This window comes from Lissotriton helveticus, chromosome 8 (genome assembly GCF_964261635.1).
Source record: "Lissotriton helveticus chromosome 8, aLisHel1.1, whole genome shotgun sequence".
NCBI classification, from domain to species: Eukaryota; Metazoa; Chordata; class Amphibia; order Caudata; family Salamandridae; genus Lissotriton; species Lissotriton helveticus.
In genome coordinates, this window is record NC_136069.1 from 805,736,327 (window position 1) to 805,752,211 (window position 15,885).

A 15,885-nucleotide genomic window follows, 5' to 3' on the forward strand; every position below is an offset into this window, starting at 1 on the left:
TGCGTATTTCTTCTCTGATACACGTTATACTCGGTGTAGGGTCATAATATCGAGTTTTTAATATCGACTAGACATAGAAAATTTTAATGTCGAATAGAAGGGACATAATATCGAATCCAAAATATAGAATGGACATAATATCAAATCAAAAATATAGAATGGACATAATATCGAATCAAAAATATAGAATGGACATATCGACTAGACATAATATAGACAATAAAAATATCGAATTTAAGGTAAGTTAATATTTTTATTTTTTGTGTGTAATATTCTGTAGCGGGTTCTGGGTTTATAGGAGAATAGGGTGGGAAGTAATTTAATTATAATTAATTAAATATGTTATTTTATTTATTGGTATTTATTTAGAATTAATTGTTAATGAATTATTAATTGGTAATTAATTAAAATGTAATTGGTAATTAATTTTAATTGATAAATATGTTAATTTTAATAATGTATTTTCTGTAGCGGGTTGTGGGTTTATAGGGGAATAGGGTGGGAAGTAATTTAATTATAATTAATTAAATATGTTATTTTATTTATTGGTATTTATTTAGAATTAATTAGTAATTAATTAAAATGTAATTGGTAATTAATTTTAATTGATTAATTAATTAAAATGTAATTGGTAATTAATTTTATTTGATTAATTGATGAATGTGTTAATTTTAGTAATTAATTTTCTGTAGTGGGTTGTGGGTTTATAGGGGAATAGGGTGGGAAGTAATTTAATTGTAAGTAATTATATTTTTAAAATTTTTTTTGCGTCTAATTTTTATTTATTTTTATATTGTACATTAATTTATTGGTAATTGGTAAATAATTAGTATTAGTAGGTAATTTGTATTATTAGTTAATTTTTATTTGTAATTTTTATTGATGGAATAATATATTTTATAAATTTTTTAATTATTTTAATTATCATGTAATTGGTATTAATATTTATGTTATTTATATTTATATATGAAGTATTTACTTTCCCTACTATTGCACTCACTGGAGTGGGAATAGTCATTTTTACCCCTACGCTATCCAACGCTTTCCCTACCGTTGCACTCACTGGAGTGGGAATAGTAATTTTTACCCCTACGCTATCCAACGTTTTCCCTACTGTTGCTCTCTCTGGAGTTGGAATAGTAATTATTACCCCTACGCTATCCAATGCTTTCCCTACTGTTGCACTCTCTGGAGTAGGAATAGTAATTTTTACACCTACGCTATCCAACGCTTTCCCTACTGTTGCACTCTCTGGAGTAGGAATAGTAATTTTTACCCCTACGCTATCCAACGCTTTCCCTACTGTTGCACTCACTTGAGTGGGAATAGTAATTCTTCCCCCTACGCTATCCAACGCTTTCCCTACTGTTGCACTCACTGGAGTGGGAATAGTAATTTTTACCCCTACGCTATCCAACGTTTTCCCTACTGTTGCACTCTCTGGAGTTGGAATAGTAATTTTTACCCCTATGCTATCCAACGCTTTCCCTACTGTTGCACTCTCTGGAGTAGAAATAGTAATTTTTACCCCTAAGCTATTCAACGCTTTCCCTACTGTTGCACTCACTGGAGTAGGAATAGTAATTTTTATCCCTAGGCTATCCAACGCTTTCCCTATTGTTGCACTCACTGGAGTGGGAATAGTAATTTTTACTCCTACGCTATCCAACACTTTCCCTACTGTTGCACTCTCTGGAGTGGGAATAGTTATTTTTACCCCTACGCTATCCAATGCTTTCCCTACTGTTGCACTCACTGGAGTGGGAATAGTAATTTGTATCCCTATGCTATCCAACGCTTTCTCTACTGTTGCACTCACTGGAGTGGGAATAGTAATTTTTATTCCTACGCTATCCAACATTTTCCCTACTGTTGCGCTCTCTGGAGTGGGAATAGTAATTTTAATCCCTATGCTATCCAACGCTTTCCCTACTGTTGCACTCTTTGGAGTGTGAATAGTAAATTTAACCCTCTCGCTATCCTACGGGAAAAATATTGTGTATGTTTTGTTAATAATATGTATATATATATATATATTTTTTTTTTCCCGTATTAAAATCCTAATCCTGCTCTATTAAAGGACTGGGCGGAGTACACTGCGAAACCTCGAAAGGAATGGTACGCATGTTAAATAAATATGCATGGAGTGATCATGATAAATGCAAAAAAGAAATTGCACTTGTGGAAGACCTAATCTCAAAAGAAAATGACTCAAAGGCTAGTGAAGATCTAAGAAGCGGGGGGCGTGGCTTGGTAGCCGATGGAGGAAGACGTGTGAGCGCTGAGCTCCGCAGCGGCCTTCCCCCATTAATCCTGCAATAGCTGATCCTGGTGGCCCTAACGCCCTGAATCTACCCGCGTCTCCTCCTGCACTCCTGGGGGCCTGCCCGGAGGCGAGCCCCAGGCTGCGCGGAGCCCGCGCTGCACCGACGGATCGGTGGGCGGCGCCGGCCATATTGTGGCCTTGACGATCGGCCGCATCCCCGGCCTCAAGTGCTCCGGCGGCCGACCTGCGGCGGTGCCTGGCCGGCCGCCGACTGCCACGTGACCTGGAGCCCTGGTTGCGGAGCTTGCCGCAGCGGCGGAGCCTGAGCCGTTTCCCTGCGGTGTGACTGCGGAGACCCGGCAGGGGCGCTTGCACGTGGGGGGACCGGGTGCGGCCCCCGGCCCGGGGGGGCCCTGCTGCTGCCCAGACGAGGAGCTTGTGTTTGGGCTCGGACGTCTCCCCGTGCGGCCTGCCAGGGACGCGACCACCCGGCGCTGCCCCCTCCCAGCTTGAACTTGGGGGGCCCCGCTGTGCACCGCCTGTAGAGCGCAGGCTCGGAGTGCGGACCGGCCCTGTGCTGCCCGGAGGAGTGGGCCTCGGACCCCGGGATTGGGACGCATCCAGATTCTGAAGCTGCTGACCTGAGGGGGGGCGCTCCTGTGCGACCCCTGGCCATCCCCCATTGAGGGACTCTGCCACCACCGAAAGACTGGTGACCTGAACCTGAGGCCGCCCGGGGGGTCCTATCTCTTGGGACCCGGGCACGCCGCTCCCCGACCCTCGCGCACTTGGGTCCCTCCACGGCCGCCCCGCCGCCATTTTGGGCTGGTGGATCTGCATGTTGCAATTGGGCTTGGGGGGAGTGCGGCAGCCAGGGGGGCCCCTGGTGGTCGGTGGACTGCATAGTATCGAGTGGATCCCTGGAATCATCGGAGAGTGGCTGGTTTTGGGGACCGGCGGACCCGGAGGGAGTGCCCCACGACAAGTGACTCCGAGGATTGCGGCCTGGCGAGCTGTACACGGGGTAAGGCGCTGACCCTGTTGCTGCGGGGGAGAGACGCGGCTACCCCCATGGGGAAACGCCCCTTGAAACCCCCCCCTGAGGCTGCTGGGGGGCCTGTGGTTGATGGGGGCCCCATTCTGGACGCTGTCCCGGCGGCGGGTCTGCCGCAAAGTCAGCTGGAGCAGATCCTGAAGGCAATCGCCGATACCAGGGAGGCCCTGCATCATGATATCGGGCAGGTGTCCACGAGCCTGGGCCTCCTACGTGCAGACCACGGCAAGTTGGCAGATCGGGTCAAAGAGACCGAAACTCGGATTGAAGCGCTGGAACCTTCGTCGAAAGCGGCTGGCGCCTTGCTGGGGGAGCTGCAGCGGAGGGTGCACCTGCTGGAACAGAGGGCGGAGGACGCAGAAGGGCGCAACCGCCGCAACAACATTCGCGTGGTGGGCCTGCCGGAGAAAATTGAGGGGGCCGACATGTTGGGCTATCTGGAGGCCTGGCTACGGGATGTGGTTGTCCCGGAGGGGCTGTCGCCGTTCTACACTCTGGAGCGTGCTCACCGCGTGCCGGCTCGTCCTCCGGCCGAGGGCCGGCCTCCCCGCCCGGTGGTGGCACGGTTGCTGCACTACAGGGATCGGGACCTCATTCTGCACAGGGCGCGTGCTCTGGGGCCCTATAAAGTGGACAACGCCCAGGTCTCCATATATCCTGATTACTCTTTGGAGGTCCAGCGGCAGCGATCAACTTTTCTAGCGGTCAAGAAGGCGCTTCGAGAGGAGGGCGTCCGCTACTCTCTCCTGTTCCCTGCTCGCCTACGGATCATGCTCGATGGCAAATCTTCCTTCTACGACAACCCCGACGACGTCTGGGACTGGCTGGAGCTCTACAGGACCGGCGCGGATGCACTTCATGCACCTGGGGAACAACGGAGGGCACCACCGAGGCCTAGACGGGGTAGGAGACGCAAGAAACGACCGCCGAAGGTTCGGACACCCTCGGTCTCACAAACTGAGCAGGAGCGCAGGGATGCCCTTCAGGCGGTCTCCGACATCTCTCAGGCGTTGGACTCCGCGACGGCTGTGGAGTCGGGATCTCGAGGTGGCACTGTCGGGGGGACCTCGGAGGAATCGGCGACTGGGGACCCCACACCTCCGCATGCCACGCCTGGGACTGCAGATGGTTTGCTGGACGAGTGAGGCCAATGCTCCCCTGAACTGGTATCGTATGACCTGCTGTGATCGTGACCTGGGATGGCGGCATTGACCTGTTGGGCCTGGGACTGGTGTTGGGCGGCCACCAGCTGTGGCGCTAGTAGCTTTACTTGTGGAGGGGATGCGGGGGGCATGGGGCACGGGGGGAGGCCTAACTGACTCGGGGGAGTGAGCTGCTGGCGAGCTGGTGAGAGAGGCGACAGGCCACCCCCTCATTTCCCACGCCTACTGTGGGACTCTGGTAGTTACCAGGGATTGTTACTGTTGGGTGCTACTTATTTGGATGGGTTTCTACTGTTGGGGACCTATTCTGGGGAGGGGTGGGACGTGGGGCTGTTGGGGTGTGTCGGGGTTCATTTCATGGGGGGTAGCCAGTGTGCGTGCGAAAGTTGCTTTCATTGGGGTTGTGCTTGTCGTGAGGAATGGGGACCCTCCTTGATCTGAAGTGTGTGACCTGGAATGTGAGGGGTCTGAATTCCATGCTGAAACGCCACAGGGTCCATGCCCATCTTGTCCGCAGGGGGGTGCAGGTTGCCTTCCTGCAAGAAACCCACATCGATCAGACTGAGGGGCGGGCCCTGCAGCGCAGGTGGCGGGGGCATATGTTTTATACCACTTACTCGGCATTTGCACGGGGGGCTTTGATTTGGGTCCGGGCGGGGGTTCCCTTTCAGCCTTTGGTGACGATAATTGATCCTGAGGGAAGGTTTGTTGCTGTACAGGGCCGCCTGGATGGGAGGGACGTGACACTCTGCAGTGTCTACGCCCCGAACGTGGACCAGCCTGCTTCCTTTGCGCGACTGTCTGGGAAGCTGGCGACTGTCCTGGCTGGCACGGTCCTGCTTGGGGGGGATTTTAACTCTGTGTTGGACGTGGGGCTAGATCGCTCTCACCCACCGCTAGCGCAGGCAGCAGCTCACAAGTTGGCGCAGAGTAGGAGAGACTGGCAGGGTAGTTGGGGCCTAGTCGATGCATGGCGGACCCACCACCCGACGGAAAGGGATTTCTCCTTTTACTCCCCCCCACACGATCTGCATGTTCGCCTAGACAGCATTCTGTGTTCCCTGGACATCCAGAGCCTGGTCCGTCATAGTGAGTACTTGACTAGGACGGTGTCTGACCACAACCCTTGCCTGGTGACGGTACAGTGGATGCGACGGCGCCAAGCTATTCCAACGTGGCGGTTAAACCCACTGACGCTGGAGGACCCAGCATTTAAGGCCAGTGTGCGTAGTGGGGTGGAGGGGTATTTCGACGCCAACGTGGACACAGCCTCCAGCAGGGCTATAGAGTGGGACGCCTTTAAGGCGGTGGTTCGGGGCGTCTGCATCTCGGCTACCGCAGGTGTCCGCAAAACCCTGCTGCAGGATGTAGAGCGCAGTGAGGACCGATTGCGCGCGGAGGAACGGCGCAGCCACACGGACACTGAGGCTTATGGCGCGGTTTCGGAGGCACGAGAGGTGGTGGCGGCAGCATTGGAAAAGCTGCGCTGCTTTGATTATAAGGAGTTCCTGGTCCGAGCTCACGCTGAGCGGGACAAAGTGGGTTCGTTGCTGGCGTGGTTGGCCAGCCCTGGGGCCCGTGGCTCCCCTATAGTGGCGCTTGCCACGCCGGAGGGGCGCATGGTCTACACGCAATTGGACATTAACGACCAATTCCTCCAGTATTACGAACACCTTTACAAGAGCAGGATGCCAGATCCCCCGGCAGAGCTGGAGGAGTTCCTGGTATCGGCGCAGTTACCCAGGCTCGACCCGGAGCACGCGAAACAGCTGGGCGGAGATATCTCCGAGGGGGAGATCAAGGTGGCCATCAAACACATGGCTCGCCGGAAGACTCCGGGTACAGATGGGCTTCCGATTGAATTCTATGCGGCCTATGCGGATGTGCTGGTTCCGCGACTGCAGGCGGTTTACCAGGAGGCCTGGAACTCGGGGTGCTTGCCGGCGTCTACTCGCGAGGCCTTAGTGATACCCTTACTGAAGAGAGGAGGTGCCGCGAGCTGCCGATCGGCGTACCGCCCGCTCTCCATGCTCACCACGGATTATAAGATCCTGAGCCGGGTTCTCGCGACGCGGCTCCTGACCCACATGCGCTCCTTGGTGCATAGCGACCAGGCGGGCTTTATTCCTCAGCGCACCACTGCCACCTGTGTGCGCCGGTTGCTCAGGATCATGGGGGGCGAGGCCGCTAGCTTTCCGAATGCCGCAGTCCTCTCGATTGACATCGAGAAAGCATTTGATAGCGTCGAGTGGCCATACCTGCTCCGTGTCCTAGAGACATTTGGGCTGGGTGACCGCTTTGTGAAATGGACTGCCTTGCTCTATGCCGCGGCCACGGCCCGGGTCAAAACGGGGACCACCATTTCAGCCTCTTATGCGGTGGGTAGAGGAACCCGACAGAGGTGCTCTCTGTCGCCCCTGTTATTTGCACTGGCCATAGAACCACTGGCTGCGCATGCCCGGCTGGGCCGGGCGTATGCAGGGCTTCAGCTGAGAAACGACACCCACTACATCTCTCTCTACGCGGACGATTGCCTGTTGTTTTTGGCGGACGCGGACGATTCACTCCGTGGGGCCGAACAGCTCCTGTCGGACTTTGGTCGCCTCTCGGGGCTGCGAGTCAACTGGGGGAAGTCTTGCCTCTTCCCGCTGACTCCGAGGGCCGCTGACACCCAGCCGGAGGGTGCCTTGCAGTGGGAGTACCATTGCCTCCCCTATCTGGGCACACTCATCTATCACTCGCCTGCGGCCCTCCTAGACGGTAATATCAACAGGGCAATTCGGAATCTGCGGGGTTGCATGGGTTTCTGGCAGACGCTGCCGCTCTCGGTCGCGTCGCGCTGTTGAAGATGGTGGCACTTCCCCGATTGCTGTATCTGTTCCGCACTCTGCCGATCTGGATACCCGTGTCGGTTTTCAGCAGACTCCGTTCCCTGATGACGGGGTTCATCTGGGGTTCGGGCAGGAGACGGGTTGCGCTGACCACGCTGATGCGCCCCAGAGCGGACGGGGGCCTTGCAGCCCCGGACTTTGAGTGGTACTATCTGGCAGCGCAGCTGCAGTGGCTGACCCAGGCGGTGGCTTTGGAGTTCCGAGGCCCGGAGGATGTGCCGGGCAAATTGTTCCCGAGACATATCATCTCCTTTATAGTGTTGGGACAGAAACTAGACCTAGCTCTGCTCACCTTGGAGGAACGGACGATCCGCAGCTGTTGGCTTCGGGCACACAAGCGCTCCGGTACTGTTCGCCCTTACGCCCCAGACATCCCGCTCGGGATGTGCACGGCCTTCCCTCATGGCGGCGACTGGTCCACCCTTGCAATCTGGGAGGAACTTGGCCTGCAGATGATCGGAGATCTCTACAGGGACGGCTCGCTGCTCCCGTTTCAGGAGCTGCAGGACTCCTACGATCTGCCGAGGGGTGGGTATCTGCTGCATGCTGCATTGGTGGCTGGTATTCGTCGGTATTGGGGGAGTGGGCTCACTGAACCGCCGACCTCGGAGTGCTGCCAATATGTGGTGACGGCCGCTGGCACCTACAAGGCTGTCACATGCCTTTACCGACGGCTGACATCTACGGCCTTGCGACCCTTGGACGGGCTACGAGCCAAATGGGAAGGGGACATTGGGCGTTCTATCCCTAACACGTTGTGGCCGCAGCTACTGCGCAGAGCATGGAAGGGCACAAGGAACGCCAGGTTCCAAATGGTCAAATTTTTTACCCTACACCGAGCGTACCTAACACCGACGAAGATCTCGCAATATTTCGAGGGGGCTTCCTCGCTTTGCCCCAGATGCGGAACCGCGGAAGCGGACTTCGCCCACATGTTTTGGACTTGCACCAAGCTAGCGGGTTACTGGGAGGCGGTAATGTCTTGCCTGAATGCTGTCACGGACCGGCAGATCGCTCCTGACATGGGCACATGCCTCTTATTGTGGTTCCCTCACACCCCTCGCAACCGAGTTACCAGCAAATTTTGCGATCTGGGATTAGTATTGGCTAAGCGGGAAATCTCCATGCACTGGAAATCGACTCAAGGCCCCAGCTACCTGCGCTGGAAGACCACACTAGAGCGCTGGGCGAAAGCGGAGAGTACATTGCGGCTGCGCCAGGCTAGGAGTCTTGATAATGACAAAGCGCTGGAGGTGGCCAGGGCGTGGGAGGCCCTGGTAGTAGCGCTCCAACTGCCGGATGGCGACCAGAGCGAGGATGGGGGGGGGGGAGTCTCCAGGGTGAGAGCACCGAACCTGGGATTCCTCACACCCGCCAGGGTGCCCACACTACTCACACCTACTGCTGGCAGACCTGGGGGTCGGGACTGTCCGTTGAAGGGAGCCTCTTACCCTCCACTGTGGTCCCTGTTCAGGACAAGGGCTGATAACACATCATCGACTGGCAAGGAGGAGCTCGGCACACTGGCTACGGGGGGGGGGGGGAATGCGGGGGGGGGGGAGGTCAGTTGGGGACTGTTCTATATAAAAGGTGTCTTGTTGGAGCTGTGCCGCTTTGCCGCATCGTTAACTGATGCCTGACTTACTTTATCCTGTAATGTACCTTTTCCACTTGATTGCCAATAAAAACCGTTTTTACAAAAAAAAAGAAGATCTAAGAAGCGCTATGAATAAAATAATCAAGGAATATTAACTGGGTATTCGAAAGCGCAAACAAACAAAATTCCAAAGAGATGAGCAAGACTATTTGTCTGGCAGAATATTGACTTTCGCTCGTAAGTTCGATGCCACCAGAAAACGACTTGCACAAGGGGCTGTGTCTACAAACAACACAGACACAGAGGAATCTGAAGTGTCTGAGGGTGAACAACATAAAGCTCCTGTAACAAAAGAGAATAGAAGCGCAATACCTTTTTTGGACGAATTCCAAGTTATAAAGGAAACGCGCCAGAGGCCACAACAAAGAAATCCCCCTCCCCAACAACCAAGCCAAAAAGGAGGACAAGGTGGGGCAAAAGGGGTTAGAGGAGACATGCAGTCGACTGCCTCACCAAGGGTGACCCGGAGCGCCTCTAATCGCAACAAAAAGAAAAAATAGTAACAGCAGAAGAAAACAATGTCATCAACCTGTCGAAAAGAGAACTGACAGTGGATGAATTAAGGGTCCTCAGAAAAGGACTAAGCTTCTGTCCTGCAAGCGAATTCAATCTGCTGGATACAAGAATTGATCTGTTTAGATACATCAGAAAACTAAAATTCTAAAAAATCTTTCTTCTTCATCCACAAAAGGTGGCGGTGGAAACGCACACTGATAATGAGATAGAAGAAATTACAGAAGAACACCCTAATATTTTGGCAAATCTATTACTGACTCCAACTCAAGAGATCTTAGAAAGTGGATCAGATAACATACAGGGTGGTGATGTATCTATACCACAGACACGAGAACCAAGCAATATGAAAAAGAAATAAAAAAAACTGCCTGTGGCACCCTATGATGCAATAGATGTCTTCAATGAAGCGGTACTCGCGGACTTGGAAAAAATATCAAGGGACAAAATGGACATGAAATCCTCCAATATCACGAGGAAAGAGTGGCAAGCAATAAGGTCCTTGAAAGAGGACAAAACTATTGAAATAAAGCCCTCAGACAAGGGGGGAAATATCGTGATTTTCAATAAGGAACGTTACGAACAAGAAGCACACAGACAATTAAAAGATAAAGAGTGCTACATCACCATACAAAGAACAGAGTATGTAAAAAGTATTACAGAATTCCATGGAATGTTGATCAAATGGAAGGAGGATGGTATGCTCAATGGTGAAGAGTTCCTATTTTTACACTGTGAATCGCCTATCCTACCCACTTTTTACCATCTCCCCAAGATCCACAAACATGCTAAAAGACCACCAGGGTGCCCAATTGTGTCTTCAATTGGGAGTCTTTTGGAGAATACATCTCGCTTCATAGACTCTTATCTTGCTCCCATTGTGAAGGACTTACCGTCATACGTGAGAGATACACAGGACTTTCTCCGTATTATGGATAGTATTACTTGGGATGAAAACATGCTTTTAATTACATTGGATGTGGTAAATTTATATACCCGCATAGCCCATGAAACTGGCTTAATGACGATCAAGTGGTTTTTAGACAAAAAGCCAGAAAAGTACAGGCCACACAATAATATGTTACTCAGCATGATACGCTTTTGTTTATATCACAACATCTTTCTTTTTTCAAACAAAATGTACAAACAGACCAGAGGTACACCGATGGGCTCGTGCTTCTCCCCCAGTTACGCGAACTTGTTCGTGGGCTGGTGGGAGAAGCACGTAGCTTGGGCTGAGAACAATGAGGCATGGACGGATAACATTTTAATGTGGACTAGATACATAGATGATCTTTTTAATATTTGGCGTGGAGATCGTACCTCGGCTGAGGATTACATCTCCAAGCTTAATGATAATACTATGAACCTGAAATTCACAAGCACAATAAGCACGACTAGTATTTGCTATTTGGATTTGGCGGTCTATATAAATAACAATACCCTCCAAACAAGACTCTACAGAAAACCAATGGCTGGTAACGCCGTTTTGCATGCAGCGAGTTACCACCCTAAGAGTCTGATAAAAAATGTCCCCTATGGCGAATTATTACGCCTAAAAAGAAAATGCTCAGTAGAAACCGATTTTCATCAAGCCAAAGATGAGGCTAATGCCAGGTTCCTAAATAGGGGTTACTCCAAAAACATACTGCAACAGGCCTCAAATAAGGCATCTACAGTCAATAGGAGGGACCTCCTGGTGCCAAAAATAGTGCCAAAGGTGGAGGAGGTGAGAATGATCACCAAATTCAACACCAAATCAGGTGATCTAGTCCACTCTTTCAAGAAAAACTGGCACATCTTGACCACTGACAGCATTTTGAAGAGACATCTCTCCAAGCAGCCATTAATAACGTATCGGCGCTGTCAATCACTCTCAGATCATCTTGTGAGCAGCCATTTTTCCCCAGAGCCACAGCCCACTAACCGATCTAACTTAAAAGGGTTTTTCCCCTGTTTGCGCCGCAAAGCCTGTAAAGGGTGTAGAAAAATCTTAGAATACCCAGGCAGAACAGGTGAAGAGAGACCTAACAGAAAAATAAACAAACTGTTAAATTGCAATTCAGATTACACCGTTTACTGTCTGGAGTGCCCTTGTAAAAGAAGATACATAGGGAGCACCATTAACCCCACGAAGCTTAGGATACTAGAACACATGCGAGCAATCGCTAATAAAGATAAATCATATCCGGTTGCTCGGCATTTCGCGAAATACCATCAGAGCGATAGAGATCTGTTAAGCTTTTACTGTATCGATCAAGTAAACTGTCTAGAACGTGGGGGGGACAGAGAAAAGGCACTCAGGGTCTTGGAGTCAAGATATATTATTGACCTCAAAACCATGACGCCATGGGGCCTAAATAACGATGAGGAATTGTGGGTCCATCTCTAAACATATACATGGGATCATGTATATTGTTAACTGTTATGTCCAAATAACTACTGAAAAACAAAAAAACTCCCTGTTATCTTACTTATGTCTCTCATCCGACATTACCTTCTACTGAATATTAAAACAAGATACTCTTGCCCATACAGGGCCACAAAACAACAGAGGTGAATAAACAATGACATTGAGGTCTTAGGTAGATATAAAAGATTTGTATAGGGGGATACACCCCCAGAAGCCTAACCAAACTGAGACTACATACTGTCATATCAGGACCACAGGTTCTGCAATTATATATCTCTGAAGGTATCAAAAAGTAAATGTATGTACTTGAATTATGAATTGTTTGGTGTTGTAATGTTTTTAAATGAGCACTATGCACTTTACTTTTTGCGCCATTCTCTACTCTTTACTCTGTAAATAGAGAACAGATGCACGTTCAAAGACGGCCGCAACGTTGACTAAATGTAACATCATCGATGTCAATGATTTTAGCTCTGGCCGATAAGTTTAAAATGGCGCTGCTTTACACACACAAATTGACACTGACGAAGCTGGATTAGCGAAACGCGTCTGTCAGGGGTGAAGGGGAGTTTGCATTAAAATCATTCGTAATTCCAGTGTGCTTGCCATTATTTCGACTCCACAGTTGAATGTGTTGCAATATATATATATATATATATATATATATATATATATATATATATATATATATATATATATATATATATATATATATATGTGTTTTAAAAAAAAATTTAAGTTACATTAATTATTTATTATTTTAAGTTTATTAAGTATATTAAGTATGTTTAAATGAATTATATATATTATTTTAGTACCTTAAAATTACTTTTAAGATATTTAAAAAATTCGATATTTTGACTGTCTATATTTTTTCCTGTCGATATTTTGGAGTCGATATTTTTGTACTTACCTATTTGTAGATAGGAAGTCGATATTTTGGCATTCTATATTATTACCTCGATATTTTGGTAAGTCGATATTTTGACTGTCGATATTATGTCAGTGATCCGTTATACTCAAACAACCATTGTCAGCGTTGGTAACTAAAAATATTTCGATCTATCAGATGTGCGGCCCAAAATGACTAGTAAGGCAAAGTTTATAAGATACACAAAGAAATTATTAAAACAAAATCAAAGAAATATATTTGAAAGTTTTTTCAAACTTTGCCACTTTTGTTAAACAGTACCCACAATCAGAAAAATACACAAAATGTAGAAGATAACATATGAATTTGTCACTCTATTTGTAGCACAATACAGCACACGTGGGGCAGGGACTTAGCCACAGAACACTTAAATCATTTGCCAATTTACATAGTGCCCAACCACATTTAACAAAGTGCATGCTTCGCAAACAATTACAAACGATAACTTTGAACGTACTCTGACTAATAAGCTGTCAGCAAAGGATGCTGGGTTGTCCACGTCAGTGAAAGATGGCGGTCCTGTGCCCATAATTCTCCATCGTATGTAGAGCACGGTTGCTCCTCCGGAAGCCAAAATAAACATTCTGGAGAGAAACCCTCTTTTCCACAATCCGGTAGTCTGCAGAAAGTGAGAAAGAATAGGGATGTTTGTGATTTGTGTATTTCTATAGGATTCTTGTAGTAATAAAATACCAGGCTGCGAGAAAGATAGTTTCCTGACCTCTGAACTCTGGTTGTCAGAGCACAACAGACTTACAGACAGTTCTATGCCCTCCAAAGGTATTAGATCAGTCAGTCAGTCAGTCAAACAATCTTTATTTCGATTAGTTTAAAATCATAAAAAGAGAAAAGACATTACATCCATCCATAAATGTAAAATATCGCGTTCATCAAACAAATAAAAACATTTGAGGCACATTTAAAAACTGGCTTGAAATATTAAAAAAGATTTAAAAAAGATTTCATTTAATAAATATGTACACACAGAGGTTTCGGGCCTTAAAATTATCTAAATCCAAGTTCACAATAGTTGCTATGCGATTACCACGCCAGAAATCATTCTATTTTAGCATTAGAGATCTTATGTACAAAATATATGGGTAGAGCCTCCTATGTAATTACTGACAAAGATGGTCTGCTCTTATTAGTCCTGGCCGCAGCCACCAAAAAGTTGGCAACGCTAAAAACAATGCGTATGGAACCCAACATTTGCAAATACATAAGGGCTGGCCTCACTTGTGCAAAGCCTGCTTCCCGGAGAATTGGTAATAACATTTTTTTCCGTGCAACTGCAAAACTCTCACAAAACATTACAAAATGGAGAGTGTCCTGTGTCGAAAAACTATCACAAGAACACGGAGCACTTTCTTCCGGTTTCTCCCAATGCGGAAAATCACCCAAAATAAAATGAATTAGATTAAATCTAAACCTAACCAGCAAAAAGAGGTGAAAATGGTTGGTGACTAACTTCAGGTAGGGTTCAATAAATAGAGAAGTCTGCAGAATATACATTCTTCTAACCCCCGGTTTTCTAATCTCCTGTTCCTCCCTATTTTGCTGCGCCAGGTTAATGAAACTTTTTTTTACCCAGGCCAAGTCCTCTTTTACTAGCTTATCTGGGCAGGTAAACAAATCTGGACGACCCAGTCTGACACACGCCGCTCTAACGTAAGCCAGCCAGGGTATCCTGTCTGCCTTATCCAGTGCTAAGCAATCTTTCAGGATTAAATGATTAAGGGTGATCTCCTCATTGATCCATGTCTTCACCCAACAAGTGACCGGGGCCATATTTAAGTTATCAGCAATAAAACCAATACCTAGTTCAGCATGTACGGAAAGTGTAGGAGATGAGTGTGGAACCGCCACCAGGGACCTGAGGAACTTGTTTTCTACCACTTGAATTGTATTCATCGGGGCATATCCCCAGACATCAGCCCCATATGAGGCAATCGCTAGGCACTTAGATTTATATATTTTAAGCATGGCCTCCATGGGCCTCGCTCCCAGCCTCTTTGAGAAACTAAGCAGTGCTGATGTAGATCTTAAAACAGCATTGCACTTCTGTTTCAATTGCGGGCCCCAGTTACCTTTCTCATCAAATAGTACCCCTAAGTAGGTAAATACGGGTACCCTTGTGACCTCTGCACCCATGCATGTAAAACTTCTCACCCTTAACTTCTTTCTTGTAATACCCGCTACCATCACATGCGATTTTTTACTGTTGACTTTTAAGTCAAGGGACTGCATGAAGCTGCCAAAGTGATCTAGCAGCCTCTGCAGGCCCATGCCTGTTCGAGCGAGTAAGACAGCATCGTCCGCGTACAGGAGGGCCGGAACGGTATTAGATCACGAAGACAGGCAGAGAGTAGGGATTAAACAGAGATCTAAAAAAATGGGAAACACCAATGGTGCTGTAACGATCTTCAGACGATCTTCAGACTGGATGTGCTCTCAAACAAGGTCAACTGACTGAATGCATAGGGTTGTGGAAAATAACAACTGCTACTAAAAAAGCGAGCACATCAAAGGAGCCAAACTCGTTTAGGTGTAGGGGGAAGAATGGTGCCTTTTGGACCACTTTTTCACAAATATATAGCTAAATTGTGTGTGATTTGGCAAACCCCTTCTTAGCAGATTCTTCATCAAAAATCTATCTTGGTGACTCAAAATTAGGATAAACAACTAATGTACTGGCAATTCAGGTGTGACCCAGGAAGAGCGAGACCATAATCGTTTTCAGAATTTTTTATAATGGTCTGTTTTAAAGAGAAAGTAAGGGAGCCATGGTGTTTCAACATGAATGGACACTGTGCTAAGAGCCTCCACCTCCAAGCGAACAAATTGCATCCCAAAATCTACCTGCCATCGGTCAATGCAAGTATGTCAAAAGATTCCAAAGGTCTCAGACGGAGACGGTGCACTACTTTATAGAGGCGCCTCTCCAGTTTGGCACATTCAGAAAATGAATTGATCTTGGCTAATAAGAAAGGCTAGGGG

General features: G+C 48.0%; 1 protein-coding gene across 1 annotated transcript in view; it reads right to left on the reverse strand.

Annotated features, from left to right (window-relative positions):
* TMTC4 (transmembrane O-mannosyltransferase targeting cadherins 4) overlaps positions 1-15,885 on the reverse strand; it is an 861,371-nt gene that overhangs the window by 447,546 nt on the left and 397,940 nt on the right. The window contains exon 8 of the mRNA XM_078657625.1: positions 13,346-13,507. Within this exon, the coding sequence (XP_078513751.1) occupies positions 13,346-13,507 (162 nt within the window). The remainder of the gene's footprint in view (positions 1-13,345; positions 13,508-15,885) is intronic.